Source organism: Equus caballus, chromosome 5, assembly GCF_041296265.1.
Source record: "Equus caballus isolate H_3958 breed thoroughbred chromosome 5, TB-T2T, whole genome shotgun sequence".
NCBI classification, from domain to species: domain Eukaryota; kingdom Metazoa; phylum Chordata; class Mammalia; order Perissodactyla; family Equidae; genus Equus; species Equus caballus.
This window is the reverse complement of record NC_091688.1, coordinates 36,897,688-36,913,423: the sequence shown is the minus strand read 5'-3', so window position 1 is coordinate 36,913,423 and position 15,736 is coordinate 36,897,688. Positions and strand designations below refer to the sequence as shown.

The 15,736-nt window shown below is 37.4% G+C and overlaps 2 protein-coding genes across 13 annotated transcripts in view; one reads left to right on the top strand and one right to left on the bottom strand.

Annotated features, from left to right (window-relative positions):
- LOC100057107 (gamma-interferon-inducible protein 16) overlaps window positions 1-5,984 on the top strand; it is a 66,357-nt gene extending 60,373 nt beyond the window's left edge. The window contains exons 16-18 of the mRNA XM_014739714.3: window positions 7-429; window positions 2,074-2,259; window positions 3,386-5,984. Of these exons, the coding sequence (XP_014595200.2) occupies window positions 7-429; window positions 2,074-2,259; window positions 3,386-3,463 (687 nt within the window). The 3' untranslated portion in view covers window positions 3,464-5,984. The remainder of the gene's footprint in view (window positions 1-6; window positions 430-2,073; window positions 2,260-3,385) is intronic.
- AIM2 (absent in melanoma 2) overlaps window positions 4,388-15,736 on the bottom strand; it is a 57,903-nt gene continuing 46,554 nt past the window's right edge. For 3 of the 12 annotated variants that reach the window (XM_023640921.2, XM_070266964.1, XM_070266963.1), the window contains 3 exons: window positions 13,276-13,698; window positions 10,612-10,800; window positions 4,388-5,029 (listed from right to left, as the gene is read on the bottom strand). In XM_023640921.2, coding sequence (XP_023496689.2) covers window positions 5,006-5,029; window positions 10,612-10,800; window positions 13,276-13,698 — 636 coding nt within the window. In that variant the 3' untranslated portion in view covers window positions 4,388-5,005. Of the gene's footprint in view, window positions 5,030-7,229; window positions 9,869-10,611; window positions 10,821-13,275; window positions 13,699-15,736 lie in introns of those variants that run through there. The other 9 variants (XR_011438669.1, XR_011438668.1, XR_011438667.1 and 6 more) reach the window with 4 other exon arrangements.

The window sequence follows — 15,736 nt, the reverse complement described above, 5'->3', positions numbered from 1 at the left end:
AAGTAGAAACCAAGACTGAAGTCTGTACCTAAAGAAGCTTCCAAAGAACAGGGTCTACAGACGGGCCCCAAAGAAGTGACGGTACTGAAAGTAACAGAGCCATTTGCATATGCCTTTAGTGAAGGTGAGAAAAAGATGTTTCATGCCACAGTGGCTACTGAGAGCCAGTTCTTCCAAGTGAAGGTTTTTGATGTCAGCCTGAAGCAGAAGTTCATCCCAAAGAAAGTCATTGCCATATCAGATTATGTTGGCCGCAATGGGTTCCTGGAGGTGTACAATGCCTCATCTGTGTCTGATGTTAATGCTGACCGAAAGATGGAGGTCTCAAAAAGTCTGATTGCAAATGCAAATGCAACTCCTAAAATCAGTCATCTGTGCTCACAAGTTGCTCCAGGAACATTTGTGAATGGGGTATATCAGGTGCATAAGGTAAGTCCACACCCTTGTTTTGTAATGTTTCTCCTGCAACCTCAGAATTTAAATGTCTTAACTTGCCATTTGGAGTTTGGCTAATGTCCTATGGGAACTCAGTGGCCCCATGACCACTTCAGGATATGGGAGAGAGAATCTAGGAACAGTCCTCCTCTCAAGGTAACAGCATGCAAGTTCTTTGGAAAGAGATTCCCCAGAAACCTTGGCATTTTATCAGCTATGATGACCCATTGACAGCTACCCTGGTCCAGGACAGTGCAGAGTTTATATCAATAAACACATCCTTTTGATTTGGTTTCTTTGAGTTCTGCCTCATCTGTTTCAGTGACAGTTTAACCTAATTGTGTATAAAGAATTACCCTCTCAAGCTTGTATTCCAGTTGAGACAACCAGACTAAGAAATCAACAGACTGCTCTGCCCTAGAATGCATCTCTTTCCAAGAGATAGCTAAGATGCTGAGCATCTGAACTCTAAGGTGCGCTTATCTCTTCATATTATTCATCAAAAAATTGTTGAGCAACTGACAGTGTCATTAAGTAATAAGAAATATGGATGTTTAAAAGAATAATCATGTAGTTTAATACTTCAATTTACAAATATGGGCAATAAAATCAAAATTTTGGTGAATTCTTAGATTAGTGTAAAACAACATAAGAATACAAAGCTTAGCTGACGTAACTTTTTTTTTTTAATGAAGTATTGCTTCATATTCCATTATATATGTCCTCTAGGGTTGCTGTCTACTTTTACCCCTATTGTTTTATGCAAACTCTGTTTAAATGACTGTGCACATATATGCATTTGTAGAATTGATGAGCAAAGTAAGTGAGATAGAAACTAGAACAATGGGACTAGATAATTTAGATTCAAGATTTAGGCAGATTGGAAAAGAATGAATAATAGAGAAGATAGAAGAAAGAATTACATATTGATATAGCAGTCTACTTAATGAAGACTTGCAACCATCTTCCTCAGACTCACAATGAAGCAGGAAAGGCCTTCCTTCTCTGTTCCCAGGTAGGTGCCAAAGAAATCTGTAAAGATTATCAGATCTGATTGTATTTAAGTTCTCTAAGAAATATCAGCTGTGGGAGCCGGGCCGGTGGCGCAGCGGTTAAGTTCACACATTCCGCTTCTCGGTGGCCTGGAGTTCGCGGGTTTGGATCCCGGGTGCGGACATGGGGCTGCTTGGCAAAAGCCATGCTGTGGTAGGCATCCCATGTATAAAGTAGAGGAAAATGGGCATGGATGTTAGCTCAGGGCCAGACTTCCTCAGCAAAAAGAGGAGGATTGGCAGTAGTTAGCTCAGGGCTAATCTTCCTCAAAAAAAAAAAAAAAAAAAAAGACAAATAAAAAGGAGATGTCAGCTATTATGAGATGGAAGCAGGAAAAATTAGGAAGTAATCAATACTTTTAGAAGAACCTGGCAAATAAAGACCTAAAAGAAGGAAAAGTTGAAACAGGATGCAAAAGGGAATTTTCTCAACTAGATATATTAAGCTATTTAGTACCTGTAATTCTGGACCTACAGCTTAAATTAACCTGTCAGAGACAAAAGATTCCACCAACACCTTGTGTTTCTAACAGATGCGGAAGTCTGATGCAGTTCTCAAAAGATGGATGCTAATTTTCTTTTGCAGAAAGAAGTGCGGAATGAAGTCATATCTTATGGAATACAAGATAGTACAGGGCAGATGGAAGTTATAGTGTATGGACGACTGACCAAAATCAACTGCGAGGAAGGAGATAAACTTCAACTCATCTGCTTTGAATTGGCATTAGGTCAGGAAAAGCAGCTGAGATCCGTAATTCACAGTTTCATCAAGGTGAGAGCTTCTGAGGAACATCATTCTTCTAAAGAAGAATTTTAAAAAACTAGACTGCTGCTATTATACAGAGTCCAATAGAGGGAAAAATAACTAATCCTCCTGCTTTAGTGGGTATAATCATTCTTTCTTTCCATCAGTTTTTATTTTTAAAGAAGAACATTTTTAATGATGTTGAAGAGAGAAACTTCAGAGAGGCATTCAAAAGATATGATACCTAAGCTAATTATCATAAAATTGGTTGAATTTATTAAAGCAGGGAGATTATTTAGTAAATTTGGGCTTCATTAAGCCAGATTTTTTTCAAATCCTGGCTCTGTAATTTGCTAGTTGACTAAGATCTTAAAAACTAGTAACTTCAGGTTCATCATCTATAAAATGGATGGAATATCATCTATCTCAGAGGATGGTTAGCACAGCTCATACCAGATTAAATGATCAAGGATGCCGCTGAGCATCTCAGAACACAAAGTCACCTGCTGTTAGTGAGATACCTGCCTTTACTGTTTGTTGCTGTTGGTCAATAAGAAATAGAAGTGTTTGGTACTACAATACAAAGTCCACACTCCTTGTCACACTCACACACACACACGCATCCATGTGGGATTCTTGGAACACTAACAAAGGCTAATACTGAATGCAAACAGATCAAATACAAAGGCTGACACATCCAGGTGATCAGAAATGCACATACTCTTGAATCTTTCCAGTTCTCAGGACCATCAATCAAATGTTCCAAAGCTTCCCTCAGAGCATTGCACCAGGAATACCTTTGACACCCTCTTCCCACGTTTCTTCACAGTAAGAAAATTCTCTTCAACTTTTAGCATGAGTACCTGCTCCTTCCTCTCTCCTGTTGTTCCCAATACCTTCTGCCTGTCCACATGTATTCATGCTGGGTGTGAGTGAATATCTCATTTCAGGGTCTCAACCAAGAGTAAGGGGTGGGTGGGTAACTCAATAAACAGGATCTCATGAAAGGAGATAGGTGAGACTGAGAAAAGAACCTTTTAGAAAGGAAGACAGAAAGGGATGCAGCCCATGGCAAGGGGACATGTGAGCGAAGAGAGAAATGTATAATGGGCTGAATCTCAACTGGTCTATCTTAATCTCTTTCTTCTTCAAGGTCATCAAGGCCAGGAAAAGCAGGAAACAACCACTCAATCCTGATTCATCTATGCAAACCTCACTAGAGTTCTCCTGAAACCTGGATGCCATTAAAAATGATGTTCATGTAGATAAGATCTAAGTACAGAAAAAATATATATATATATAGTTGAAATACAGCAACATACATACCAGCTATAAATTCTTGGAAATGGGGTATTACAAGTGCTTTTCTCTTTCATTTTTATATGTCTCTGTACCATCTCAATGTCATATTTTACATCTGTAACATTTATAATTTGGAAATAACTATAAACATCATGTTTTTCTCTAAAGGAGTGATTCCCCAGGAGTCTAATTCATTGGTGAATTGTTTAAAAGAAAATAATCTGTAGCCTATAAATCAGGGTGGGGCACGCAGGCCCCAAGGAATGTTTGGATTTATACTTTGGGGAGGATCCTTATATGATGAGTCTCTGGTCAAGAATGGACAGGTTGAAACAAGCTATGTTCTGTTCAAAAGGAACCCAGTGAGGTGGCAGACAGTGGCTGAAATGGTTTGGGCTTCAATTGCCAAACCCTGTGTCCTACGGAGAGGTTGCTTTGGTCCAGAAGGATGAATATCTTTTCAGAATTGGTCTCTTAGATGGGGTATAATTAGGTAATTTGTCTGCCAAATGAGGCAGCTTCTGGTGATTTGCACGAAGACATTAGTAAATTTGGAAGCAATTCTAGCCCTGTCTGATGTGAAATAACAGGTTCCACTCACTCAAGTACCAAGAGCTCAGTAGCTCTCCAATCACATTTCCTGGTTCTCACATTTCTCATATGTGGATTCCATCAGGAAGTTGCCCCAGGCAAAGACCTGCATTAGGCAAACACTGAAGAACAATTAATTCACTTTAGCGTACAATGGCAGAAAGTAGATATCTATAACTGAAATTTACCGTATATTTAATAACCACATATTTGATACCCAGTGTTTTGCAATTATTTTGTGTCATTTAATCTTCACACTAACTTTTGAGGGTTGATAATGTTCTCCTTTTTATTCTTCTAATGAGAAAAACTGGAATACAGAGGAAAAATCACTTTCCTGATAATTTAGAACAGTTCCATCATAACAAGAATTTCCTTCATGATACTTGTCCACTCTTCCCCCAGTTCCAAGCTCCTGGCAACCACTGATAAAGCTTCTTAACCCATACTTTTTCCTTTTTCATAAAATAAAATTAAAAGTGTATATAGAATTTTAACTCTGGCTGATTTCAGTGTAGTGCATTTAAGATTCATCTATGCAATTGCGTATACCAGTTTATTCCTTTTTATTGCTGTGTAAAATTCAATTGTGTGGACCCAACAAAGTTTGTTTACCCATTCGCCAGGAGAGGAACAATGGGGTTCTTTACAGTTTTGCAGAATTACATTAAAACTGCTATAAAAATTCGCATGCAGATTTTTGTGTGATCACGTTATCGTCTCAGTGGATAAAAAATTTGGAGGGAGATTGATGGTTCGTATGATAGGTATATGTTTAAACATATAAGACATTGCCAAATTGTTTTCTAAAGAGACTAACGTTTTTCATTCCCACCAGCAATGTGTGAGAGTTTCAGTTCCTCTGCATCCTCCTCAGAGTTTACCATTGTAGGTGTGTGTTAACCTGAAAAAAAAAAAAAGAAAAACTGCCAAACTCTTTTGCAAAGTGGTGTACCATTTGACATTTCTGCCAGCATTTTGTGACAGTTCTGCTTCCTCTACCTCCTCATCAGCAATGGTTATGGTCAATCTTTTTAAATTTTAGCCATCTAATTGGTACATAGTGGTATTTCATTGTAGTTTTAATGTGCATTTCTCTAAAGATAAATTATGTTGAGCATCTTTTCATGTGCTTAGTTGCCACCCATGTATCGTTTTCTGACTATTTTTGAAATTCAGTTATTTGTTCTCATATTATTGAGTTTTGAGAGTTCTTTGTAAATTCTGGATATGAGGTCTTTAGCAACTATGTGACTAGCAAGTATTAAGTCCCAATCTATGACTTGCCTTTTCATGACTTTAAGATATCTTTTGAAAAGACATTTTCATTTTGATGAAGTTTAAATTATCAAAAATTTATCCTATGTAAGGTTGTGCTTTTTGTGTCATATCTAAGAAATCTTTGCCTAAAACAACATCTCAGAGATTTTCTCTTGTTTTCTTTTTTTTTTTCTTTTTTGGTGAGGAAGACTCACTCTGAGCTAACATCTGTACCAATCTTCCTCTATTTTGTATGTGGGCTGCTGCCACAGCATGGCTTGACAAGTGGTGTAGGTCTGTGCCAAGGATCTGAACCCAGGCCACCAAAGTAGAGCGCATCGGATGTAACTACTATGCCATGGGACCAGCCACCTCTCTTGTGTTTTCTTCTAGAAGTTTTATAGTTTTAGGTTTCACATTTACTTAATGATCCATTTTGAATTAAGTTTGTAGAGATGGTGAGGTATGGACCAAGTTCATTATTTTATTAATACAAATATCCAATTGTTCCAATACTATTTGTTGAAAAATTATCCTTTCTTTATTGAATTGTGTTTGTACTTTTGTAGAAAATCAATAAATTGTATGTATGTGGCTTATTCTTGGACTCTCTGCTGTCTTCTGTTGCATTTTGTTGACACAAATAATCAATAATCAATCTATAAATAAAAATTGGGGTAAGTTCATTATATGAGCCTATCTGGAGACCATATAGCCCAGGAGAACACCTTCACCAAAGGAGGAAGCACTCCAAAGATGTGAGATGTACAGCGTGGTTATATACCATCTTGGAACAAGGAACATACATCAAATATGACAGGAATATCTCTTTTTGCTACAGTCAAAAGATGTTTTGCTAGCACAGCAGGTCATGGTCACAAGATGAGCACAGCAGGTCACAAGATGTAAACAGCAGGTAGGTTTGACCCTTCGTTTCTGGGGAGGAATGCTTGTCTTGAAACAAATGCTCATATGGGGGGAGGCATACATTCCTACCTTTAAAGGCATCATTCTTTGCTAGTAAATATTTAAAGCAGATGTACAATGCATGATTGACAGGCCACATCAGGCCTTTCTGGAAAAACAAGGTCAGGCCAAATTAGTTTTAAACCAAATGACTTTCTCATATACTTCAATATGTATACTTTTCTTATTGTTTTTTATTTATTTGTCAGTCTAGATGGCTGTCTTTTCTCCAATATCACAAAATTGTGTCATTATTTATATCCCTGTTAAAAGTATTTTGTAGTCATCGCCTTAGAGTTTAGAATATACATCTTTAATTAATCAGAATCTAGGGGCTGGCCCTGTGGCTGAGTGGTTAAGTTCTTGCACTCTGCTGCAGGTGGCCCAGTGTTTTGTTGGTTCGAATCCTGAGTGCTGACATGGCACTGCTCATCAAACCACACTGAGGCAGCGTCCCATATGCCACAACTAGAAGGACCCACAACGAAGAATATACAACTACGTACTGGGGGGCTTTGGGAGAAAAAGGAAAAAAAATTTTTAAAAATCTTCAATCAGAATCTACCTTCAAATAGTATCATGCTGCTTGACACGTTGTATAAGGACTCTCCAAGAGTATAATCCTAATTCCTTCCTCCTGTATTTTGTGCTATTATTGTCAAATGCTTTACTTTTATTTACTCTATAAACATACAATACATTGTTAATATTTTTGCTTCAGACTAGGGATTGGAAACTATGGCCCATGGGGCAAGTCCAGCCCATTGCCTGTTTTTGTACAGCCCAGAAGCTAAGAACGATTTTTACATCTTTTTAATGTTTGAGAAAAAAATCAGAAGAATATTGTGTGACATAAAAAAATATATATAAAATTGAAATTTAAGTGCCCATAATACAGTTTTATTGGAATGCAAACACACTCATTCATTTGCGGATTGTCTATGGCTGTTTTTCTAGCCAGTGCAAAGGTCAGCATCTGTAACGTGGCCCACACAGCTTAAAATACATACTATTTGGTCCTTTACAGAACAATTTTGCCTACCCCTCTTTTTGAAGATCAGTTGTCTTCTAGAACACTTAAAAATAAGAAAACATAAATGTTATATTACCTTTATTTTACTGTACTTCTTTTCTTTGTATAGTTTTAAATTTCTGTATGTTATTATATTGCTTTGCCTAAAACATTTCCTTTAACATTTATTTTAATTCAAGTTCCACTATGAACAAATTATTTCAGTTTTTGTTGGTCTGAAAAATGTCTACTTCTCTTCCATGTTTGACTATTTTCTGGGTTTAGAATTCTGGTTTGAAAATTGTCTTCTTCTTTCGGAACTTTAAAGATGTTAATCCATAGTCTTCTGGCTTAAGTAGTTTCTGACAAGAAGTCTGCTGTAAATCTGCTGTCTGTACATGTGTATATGTGTCTTTTTTCTCTCTGGCTGCCTTCAAGTTTCCAACTTCATCTTTTGCCTTTTAGAAGTTTGAATATGACATACCTAAGTGTGTGTGTGGCTTATTATCATTATTTCATTATTATTATTCTCTTGTGTTCTCTGTGATTCTTGGATCTGTGGTAATTCAGACTCTGCTATTAGTTTTGAGAAATTCTTTGCCTTCATCTCTTTTCAAATATTCATAATGCCTCATTCTCTGTATCTTCTCTTTCTGGGATTCCGATTAGAGATACTTTAAACTGCTTCATATTGTCCCATGTCTCTTAGATATGCTATGTTTTTTTTTTTTCATTTTTTTGGTTTCCATTTGAATAATTTCTATTATTACTATCTGTAGTATCTGTAGTTCATTCACTCTTTCATGTGCTGTGTCAAGTCTACCAATGATCTGGTTAAAGGCATTCTTCATCTGTGTAACCATGGTTTTCATTTCTAGCATTTCCATTTCATTCATTCTCTTAGTTTCCTTTTCCTACTGAAATTGTCCATCTGAGGATGCATGTTGTCCATCTATTGTAAATATCCCATCTGAAAGTTCCATCACCTATACCATAACTGACTTTGGTTCTTTTGATTGATTTGTCTCTTGACAGAATTTCTCTGTATGTCTTGCAATTTTTATTGAAAGCCATCTGTGAAAGTAGAGATTGAGGTAAATAGTATTTATGCCTGGAAATGAACAGGGATTGTTTTTTGCTATGACTTTACTCTGGTGGTTGAATTCATTTCCACAGGAGTAGATCTGGGTTTGACATTTGTTGTTTTTATTTACTCTCAGTGCACCACATGCTTAAAATTCCTCTAGTGCTACACCATCAACTTTGTATTCCTTTTACATCTGAACCTAATAAAATGCTTTTTTACATGCTCTTGACCATCTGCCAGCAGTTAAATGTTGGGACTTGCTATTTGGTGCTTGTTTAGCCTGGTGGTAAGAGCAGGTTGCAGGAAGAGTAATGGGCGAGTTCTCTGTTTTCCTGGTTCAGCCTGTCTTTGGCAGGCACTGTGTCCCTGAGTCTTAGGGGTGAGATTTTTACCTCTGATCTTGTCCCTCTCTGCTGATATAGGAAAATGGCAGAATTTGCTTCTCTTCCCCCAGAAATCTTTTTTTTTTTTTCTGCAGGGAAGGATTCAGGAAGGGCTTCACGTCTTTCCCATAGTGGCTAATCTTTCCCTCTTCCATGCCTGTCCCTAATCTTTATCATGATCATCCAATGAGATCCAATGAGAAGTGCCTTCAAGCAGTTGCAAATTCTCCTTGTCGTTGAGGCTTCCTATTGTTCTACACTTTCAAGGTCAACCTTGAGCAATTCATTAAAAATTTTAGCTGAATTCTTCTATCTTGTGGGGTATCTAGTATCTATCATCTGCCCCCAAATGAACAAGTGCTTTCATCTTTTCTCTCTTTGGAGGTTTCCCTTCTTAGATATTTTAATTAGATACTCACTGCAGCCTCAGCCCTCAGATGGCTTCAGAAAAAGTTGTGATTTTGCAGATCATCTGGCTATCTTTTGTTGTTGTAAGCATGGGAACAAGACTCTTTCTCATTTTCTGCATTCTCGGTAGAAGTAGAGTCCTACTCATTGTTTAACTGTGTCTCATATTATTAGTGAAGTTGACAATCTTTTCATGTTACAAGCTTTTCATATTTTTTCTCCTGTGAATTTGGTTATTTATACCCTTAGTGTATTGACTTGTGTAACTACATATATTACATATTTTCCATTAACCATTTTATTCATTCAACAGAGGTTGAACATCTATAACATCCTTGAACATCTACATGAAGCAGAACCCTATCCTTACCCCAAACTAAACATGACTGCAATGAATGAGAAATAAACCTATATGGCGACAATATGTTAACACCTTGGAATTGTTTATCCAGCAATCATCCCATCTTGACTAATTTAGGGGATGAGAGGACAGAGTCCGTATACTGCTGCTCTCAGGTTGCTTACAATCTGGTTGAAGATACTGTCTCAGATATTCTTCAATTAAATGTTCTTTAAACTGCTTGATCTCAATTGATCCTTTCATTTCAGTTTTTTTGCCTTAATAACCTGGATGGAGAAAAAAGATATATAGCCTGAGATGCAGCTAATCAGTTATTCCTCCTCTGCTCATAGTGACTCTGTCCTTCTAAAGTGCACCTTTCTTTTATTCTCATAGAATTATCTCCTTCCCTCACAGTATAGTTTTTACTCTTGATCATTGTCCTGAAGATAATGTCTGCCTTGAGATATACACTCCTACTTAAAAAGGGCACATAGTCTCTACCTCCATTCTTACAAAGGGAGCAGCAGTCAGTGCAAACAATGCTGAGACATAGGAAGGGGGACCAAGTAGTGGTAGTAGGATGGGTATGAATCAGTGATGAAAGGGCAGGAGTAGGGTTTTCCCCTGGGCTATGGTGGGTGCTAGGATGGCTGGATTGACTCTGTGAAATGTGTCTTCAAGGTGTACATGGTCTATGTCTACTTTTATATATGTCTGTCAGAATAATTTGCCCAACTTTGGCCAAACTGTCTGCATTAGACTTACAGTGTTACCAATGATCTCTTTGAGGGGTCGTGTGGATAACACAGTGTGTTTCTCTGTCTTGTGAAGCCCATGTCCTCTTAATTGTGTATCTAGGATCTGTATTTCCTAAAAGTGATGTTCCTAAGTTTTGTGAGATGCAGGTGTACTACCTATCAGGGTCTTTCACACCATATCCTGTTCAAAGGCCCCTGTCCAGCTTTCTGAAAGCAAACACAAAATATCATCCCCTTGGACACTTCGATTTCCTCCTTGTAGTTCCCACCTTAACTAAACTGTGAATTCCAGATTTCAGCTGTAGTTTTTCTCCAGTTCTTGATAGCTCAAAGAACGTAAGTCGAAGTTTATCCCCTTCTTCGCATTCAATTTTGTTCTGTTTTCCAAGCACCAACACTTCCATCCTCCCTGTACTGTCACTTAGGTCAAATAACTGATGATTCCTCCGTTCTGTTTTCTGCAAAACAAAACCAACATCTAACCTTTGATAATTTGACTGAGGAACACCACCACCCATCAGACATCAGAAGTGCCAGCAACAGCCTCAAGAAAGAAATATAAATGGAAAAAATCAAGCTTTGAAACTGGCAGGTATATATCTAATAGATGTTAGAAAATTCAAGTAGAGGAGACAGCTATGTTTTACTTAGAATATATTGCTTCCTGTGTCCATCTTTCCAGTCCCAATCTCTCTTCCTTCAGGAGGACAGGATAATGGTGAGAGCCAACAACTGGTAGATGGAGAAGATGGGGCTTCTTCAGGGCCAGTAGCCCTAAGAGGCAGGGGAAAGAAGACTCGGGAGTTGGAAGTGTTGGGGATCAGAGCAGGCCACTCCAAGATGTGCCACAGTGGGATATTGATTATTTTGAATTAAAGTTACTTGAGCAAGTACAAAAACGGCACTCTGACTTTCCTGTCTCTGTCCCCCCCCAAAAGGGGAAATAAATCTCCCATACGAAAGGCATCCTCTTCATACTAGGACGAGGAGCCTGTATAAATAAATCTTGTTACTCTTTTACTAATTTACTACCCTAAATCCAAACTCTGCTTAAATTCCTTTCTAAGTAAGCATCCAAACCTAAGTTTCTTTCTCCTGTAAAATCCTCACAAACTTATTGTTTCTTTGTGTAAAAATATATAAAGGTGCCCGCTTTTTGGTCACTCTCTTAGCATCATTTTTATGGTCTCCTGTGTGCACAAAATTAAATAGGTTTTTCTCTCGTTAATCTGTCTTATGTTAAATTTTGTTATTAATCCAGCACAAGAACTCAAGAGATTTAAGGGGGAAATTTCCTCTTCCCTGACAGAGGAGAGTCACTTAAAGCAACAAATCCAGGAGAGATATGAGCAAATGATTCAAAACCTAGAAAAGAGTCTAAATAAGAGTTAGGAATGAGGGGGAGCAGAATAAGCCACCCCAAATTGTGCCACTTAGATATGCGTATTGTTTTCAGCTGAAAGCAATTAAGACCCAGCCGAGTCACGAAAAGCTTTTTACCTCTCTGTTAAGGGCCTAAAAGAATTTAGATAGGGCACCTGTACCAGGAAGAAAGATATTCCCAGAGACACCTTTTTATATAAGAAAAACTTTGTCTGCATGGTAGGGTAAATATCTATTTACCAAATGTGTTCTCCTCATTTTTCTGTGAATTGTTTTCCTCCCCTTTGAAGCCCCAGACTCCCTCCCCTTTCTTCATAGCTCAGGATTCTATATAAGCCTTAATTGCCTGGCTCTTTTTGAGTCTAATATTTTTTATGGGACTCTCATACATACAAAATTAAATTTGTTTTTCTCCTGCTAATCTGTCTTATGTCAATTTAATTATTAGACCAGCCAAAGAACCTAGAGGGGAAGAAGGGAAAAGTTTTTCTCCCCTACAAGAATTGAGGACAAGAAATAACTCACACTCAAGTCCAAGTCAAAAGGGAGTGGGGTATTGATCAGTTATCTAGAAGGTTGATAGTATTTTAGGTTTAATGTAATGGGCTAAATGAATATATATTTGTGCATCCACAATTGGATGGCCAGATTAAAGGTTCATGACTAGGGTAAAGAATATGACTTTCTTACACAAGGTCATTTTTGGCTTGAAATTTCAAGAAGGATAGATTCTCCTTATCAGTGCCCCTCCAACTAATTCCAAGATAGTAGAGCTTATGGTAAGACACCTGGAGGAAATGTCAGCAAGTTCCCTCTTTGTGGTTCCCCAGGTCCCATCCTAGACAAGAAGAAGTAGTCACACAAGGCTAGTTCCCCTGAGGCTCAGAGTCAAAATACTTTATCATTTCTCATTTCTTTTTTGTTTGTTCTAGAAAATAATGTTTAATATTTCAAACTGAAAGAAGTGCATTTTAGAAAAACTGAATACATTTTGCATGATTTTCAAGATTAATTTCTCTTAAAGTTTTAAAAACACAATCGTCTATCAATTTGACTTTAAACAAAAATTAAGCTCTCTATCTCACTTCTAATAAGTTTCCTCAAACTAACTCTTTCCTCTGTTTTCTTCTTTTAATCACAATTCTTTAATCCTTCTCTATTTATTGGTCTTCCAGGGAAATTAATCTGATTTACCACTCAATTATAGCAATTTTGTATTCACAAAAATAGTCACTTAAATATCATATATATAAAGTACAAAAATAACCCAGAGGACAAACATCATTTGTGTATGAAGTAATCTCTTTTTCAGAAGCTACAAGGATAAAACGAAATTGAAATAGGAATGTGACAGCTTCTTGAGAATGAAAATACTTTCAATGTATTTCAGTTTTGGCACATTCTGTGGCTCTTTAGTTATTTGGAGTTTGTTTCAGTTTTTTTCTATATAAACAGACTTTGAAATGGATAATTTTGAAAGTTTCTTCAAGCTGATAGTGGAGAATAAGCTATTTTTGCTAATAACTATAAAATTATATATAGAAACTTACCTTCTGGATTACAAACACCCCATTCACAATTGTTCCATGGGGCTGAGTTTGAAGCTTATTGATCTTTGGGGTTTCACCAGCTTTTCTGATAATGTGCTTTGGGACACTGATTTGTTGGTCAGATTTGGCATCAGATACACGTGAGACACTATTCACTTCCAGGAAATGACTGTGCCAATAATATTTGGATATTATAATTATATTCTTTGGAGTGAATTTATCCTTTAGCTTTTTGTTGAAAACTTTTACAAAAAAGAATTCACTCTCAGTAGCCACTGTAGCGTGAAACATCTCTTGCTTCCCTTCTTTGGTCTCAAATTCGAATGGCTTCGTTGCTTTCAGCACCATGACTGTCATAGAGCCTTTCTGCAACCCTTCTTTCCTGATAGGTTCCTGCTTGGCCACCATCTGTTTCTGCTTAGGCTGAAGACAACAGAAGAAAGACAAGAGCTTGAGTAAAGTAGGTACTATTGAGGGAACTTCACTTCACTTACAACGTTAAACCTCAGAAAGTCAGCCAAAGATAGTGGAATCAAAGGAAAAGATATAGAGGAGTTAGGAAGATTTTGAGATGTAGAATTATCTAGATAGAAAGAGAATGCATGGGGAAGAATTCAAGTCCTGTGTTCAGATGAGACAGCAAAATGGGTTTTGGAGGCAGACTCCCTGATCTGAACCTTTGCTTTTATCCTCTATGTGAAGAGCCCATCAGATCTCCAAAGCATTGCTAACTAAGCCAAACAGGTGACTTTGATTCTGTCTTCTTCTATCCACTACATTAGGGCATAAGATGTCCTTGTTCCTCCATCTAATACTGTCTTGAATACTCACTTTATTCTGGTATAAAAGTAAGGGAGCTCAATAGCCTGCACAGAGCTCCCCAAATTCCCAGAGATGGACATGTGCATAATAAAATTACAGATTAAGTTAAATGTGAGAAAAAGGAGTGACCTATGTCAGAGATCCTACAAGTGAGTTAAAGGGAGAATTAAAAAGGAGAATCAATTCTATGTTTATGAATTTACCCTTAGAAATAATGAACTATGCACTAAGGTTTATACAAAACAATTGCATCTTCTTATTTGTAATTATAAAAAATTGAAATAATTTAATATCCAAAAATAGGAATTTGGTTAAATAAAATATGGTATAGTCAGATAAATAATACTATAAATATTAAAACCGCTTTAGAGAAATAATATGATAAACTGTTATAATTGACTCAAAAAAGGGAAAGGTCCTCAATGGAATATATAATGTGTTTCTTATTGGATAAATAAACAATTAAATCACACACACAAGCTGACTGGAGAGATATTTACCAAGATCAAACATGGCTTTCTCTAGGGGATAGGATTATAGGTAATTCTTTTCTCTGTGCTTTTCCAAAGTAACAGAGATAAGAGATTTTGGGTGGTCCATTTTAGAAGCAAATGTTACTTTTAGAAAGCAACTTGCCATCCAGATTCAAAGGGGAATACAGAAAAAACAGAGGCATATAAGGTAAGTGTAAGAATTTTGGAGTGGGATCTCTAATGGGACCTGGAGTGCAGGAAAGTGTCTATTCACAAGGAGGTCTTGGATGGACAATGCCAACAGTCTCTATTTGAACCCATTCAGGAAAACGTCAGCTTCACTTAGGTCCACTCCAAGATTTCTTTTCTTTGGTACCATGTATCCATAGATGGATAATAGACATTTGCATTACTGATCACTGGAAGGCACCACTTATACCTGAATCTGGTCTCCCTGACAACTCCACAAGGTTCTAGAACAAGCCAGAGAAAGTGATTGTTCTAGACAAAGACAAGGCAGGACATATAATCAGTTTTCATAGCTCATACATCTATAAAATGGTACAATATCTGCTTCATAGGAAATGAAATTGCATGTGTGTGGTGAATCCTCTGGTGAGCCTCCAGATGTTTCCTGCTTCTCTGCTTTAGGAACAAAGTAATCATTCTTCAGAGGCTAGGACCCTCTCCAGGAATTGCTTTTGTCCGAGGAGGGCTGCCTCATCTTGTCAACACAGGTGTATACAGATCCTCCCCCTCAATCCAAATCATAACAACACTGAAAGCCCTTCCAGCTCCTGAGCTCCTTTTGGGATCTTTGCTGTAACCCCTAAGCTGAAGTCTTTGCCGCAACTACACTGGAGTTAAAATTCTCCCTCTTCTCCTACTTCACTCTCCCACAGGTATTAATCTTGAGAGCACCCTAAAATATACCTCCTGAAAACAACTCTCTATCCCAGAGTTTTCCTCTTATAGAATCCAACCTGCAACAATGTGTTAAAGTGACCAGGGCCTGGCAGAGACTGGGAGCTATCAATAAGTATTTAATCTGATGAATCTGAAGCAATTTCTCTTTTCGTTACCTAGACATACTTTTCATATCATAGCCTCACTTTCTTTACTTGCACTCTATGAGATAAAGAACAGAGAGCTCCAATGTGGAAAAT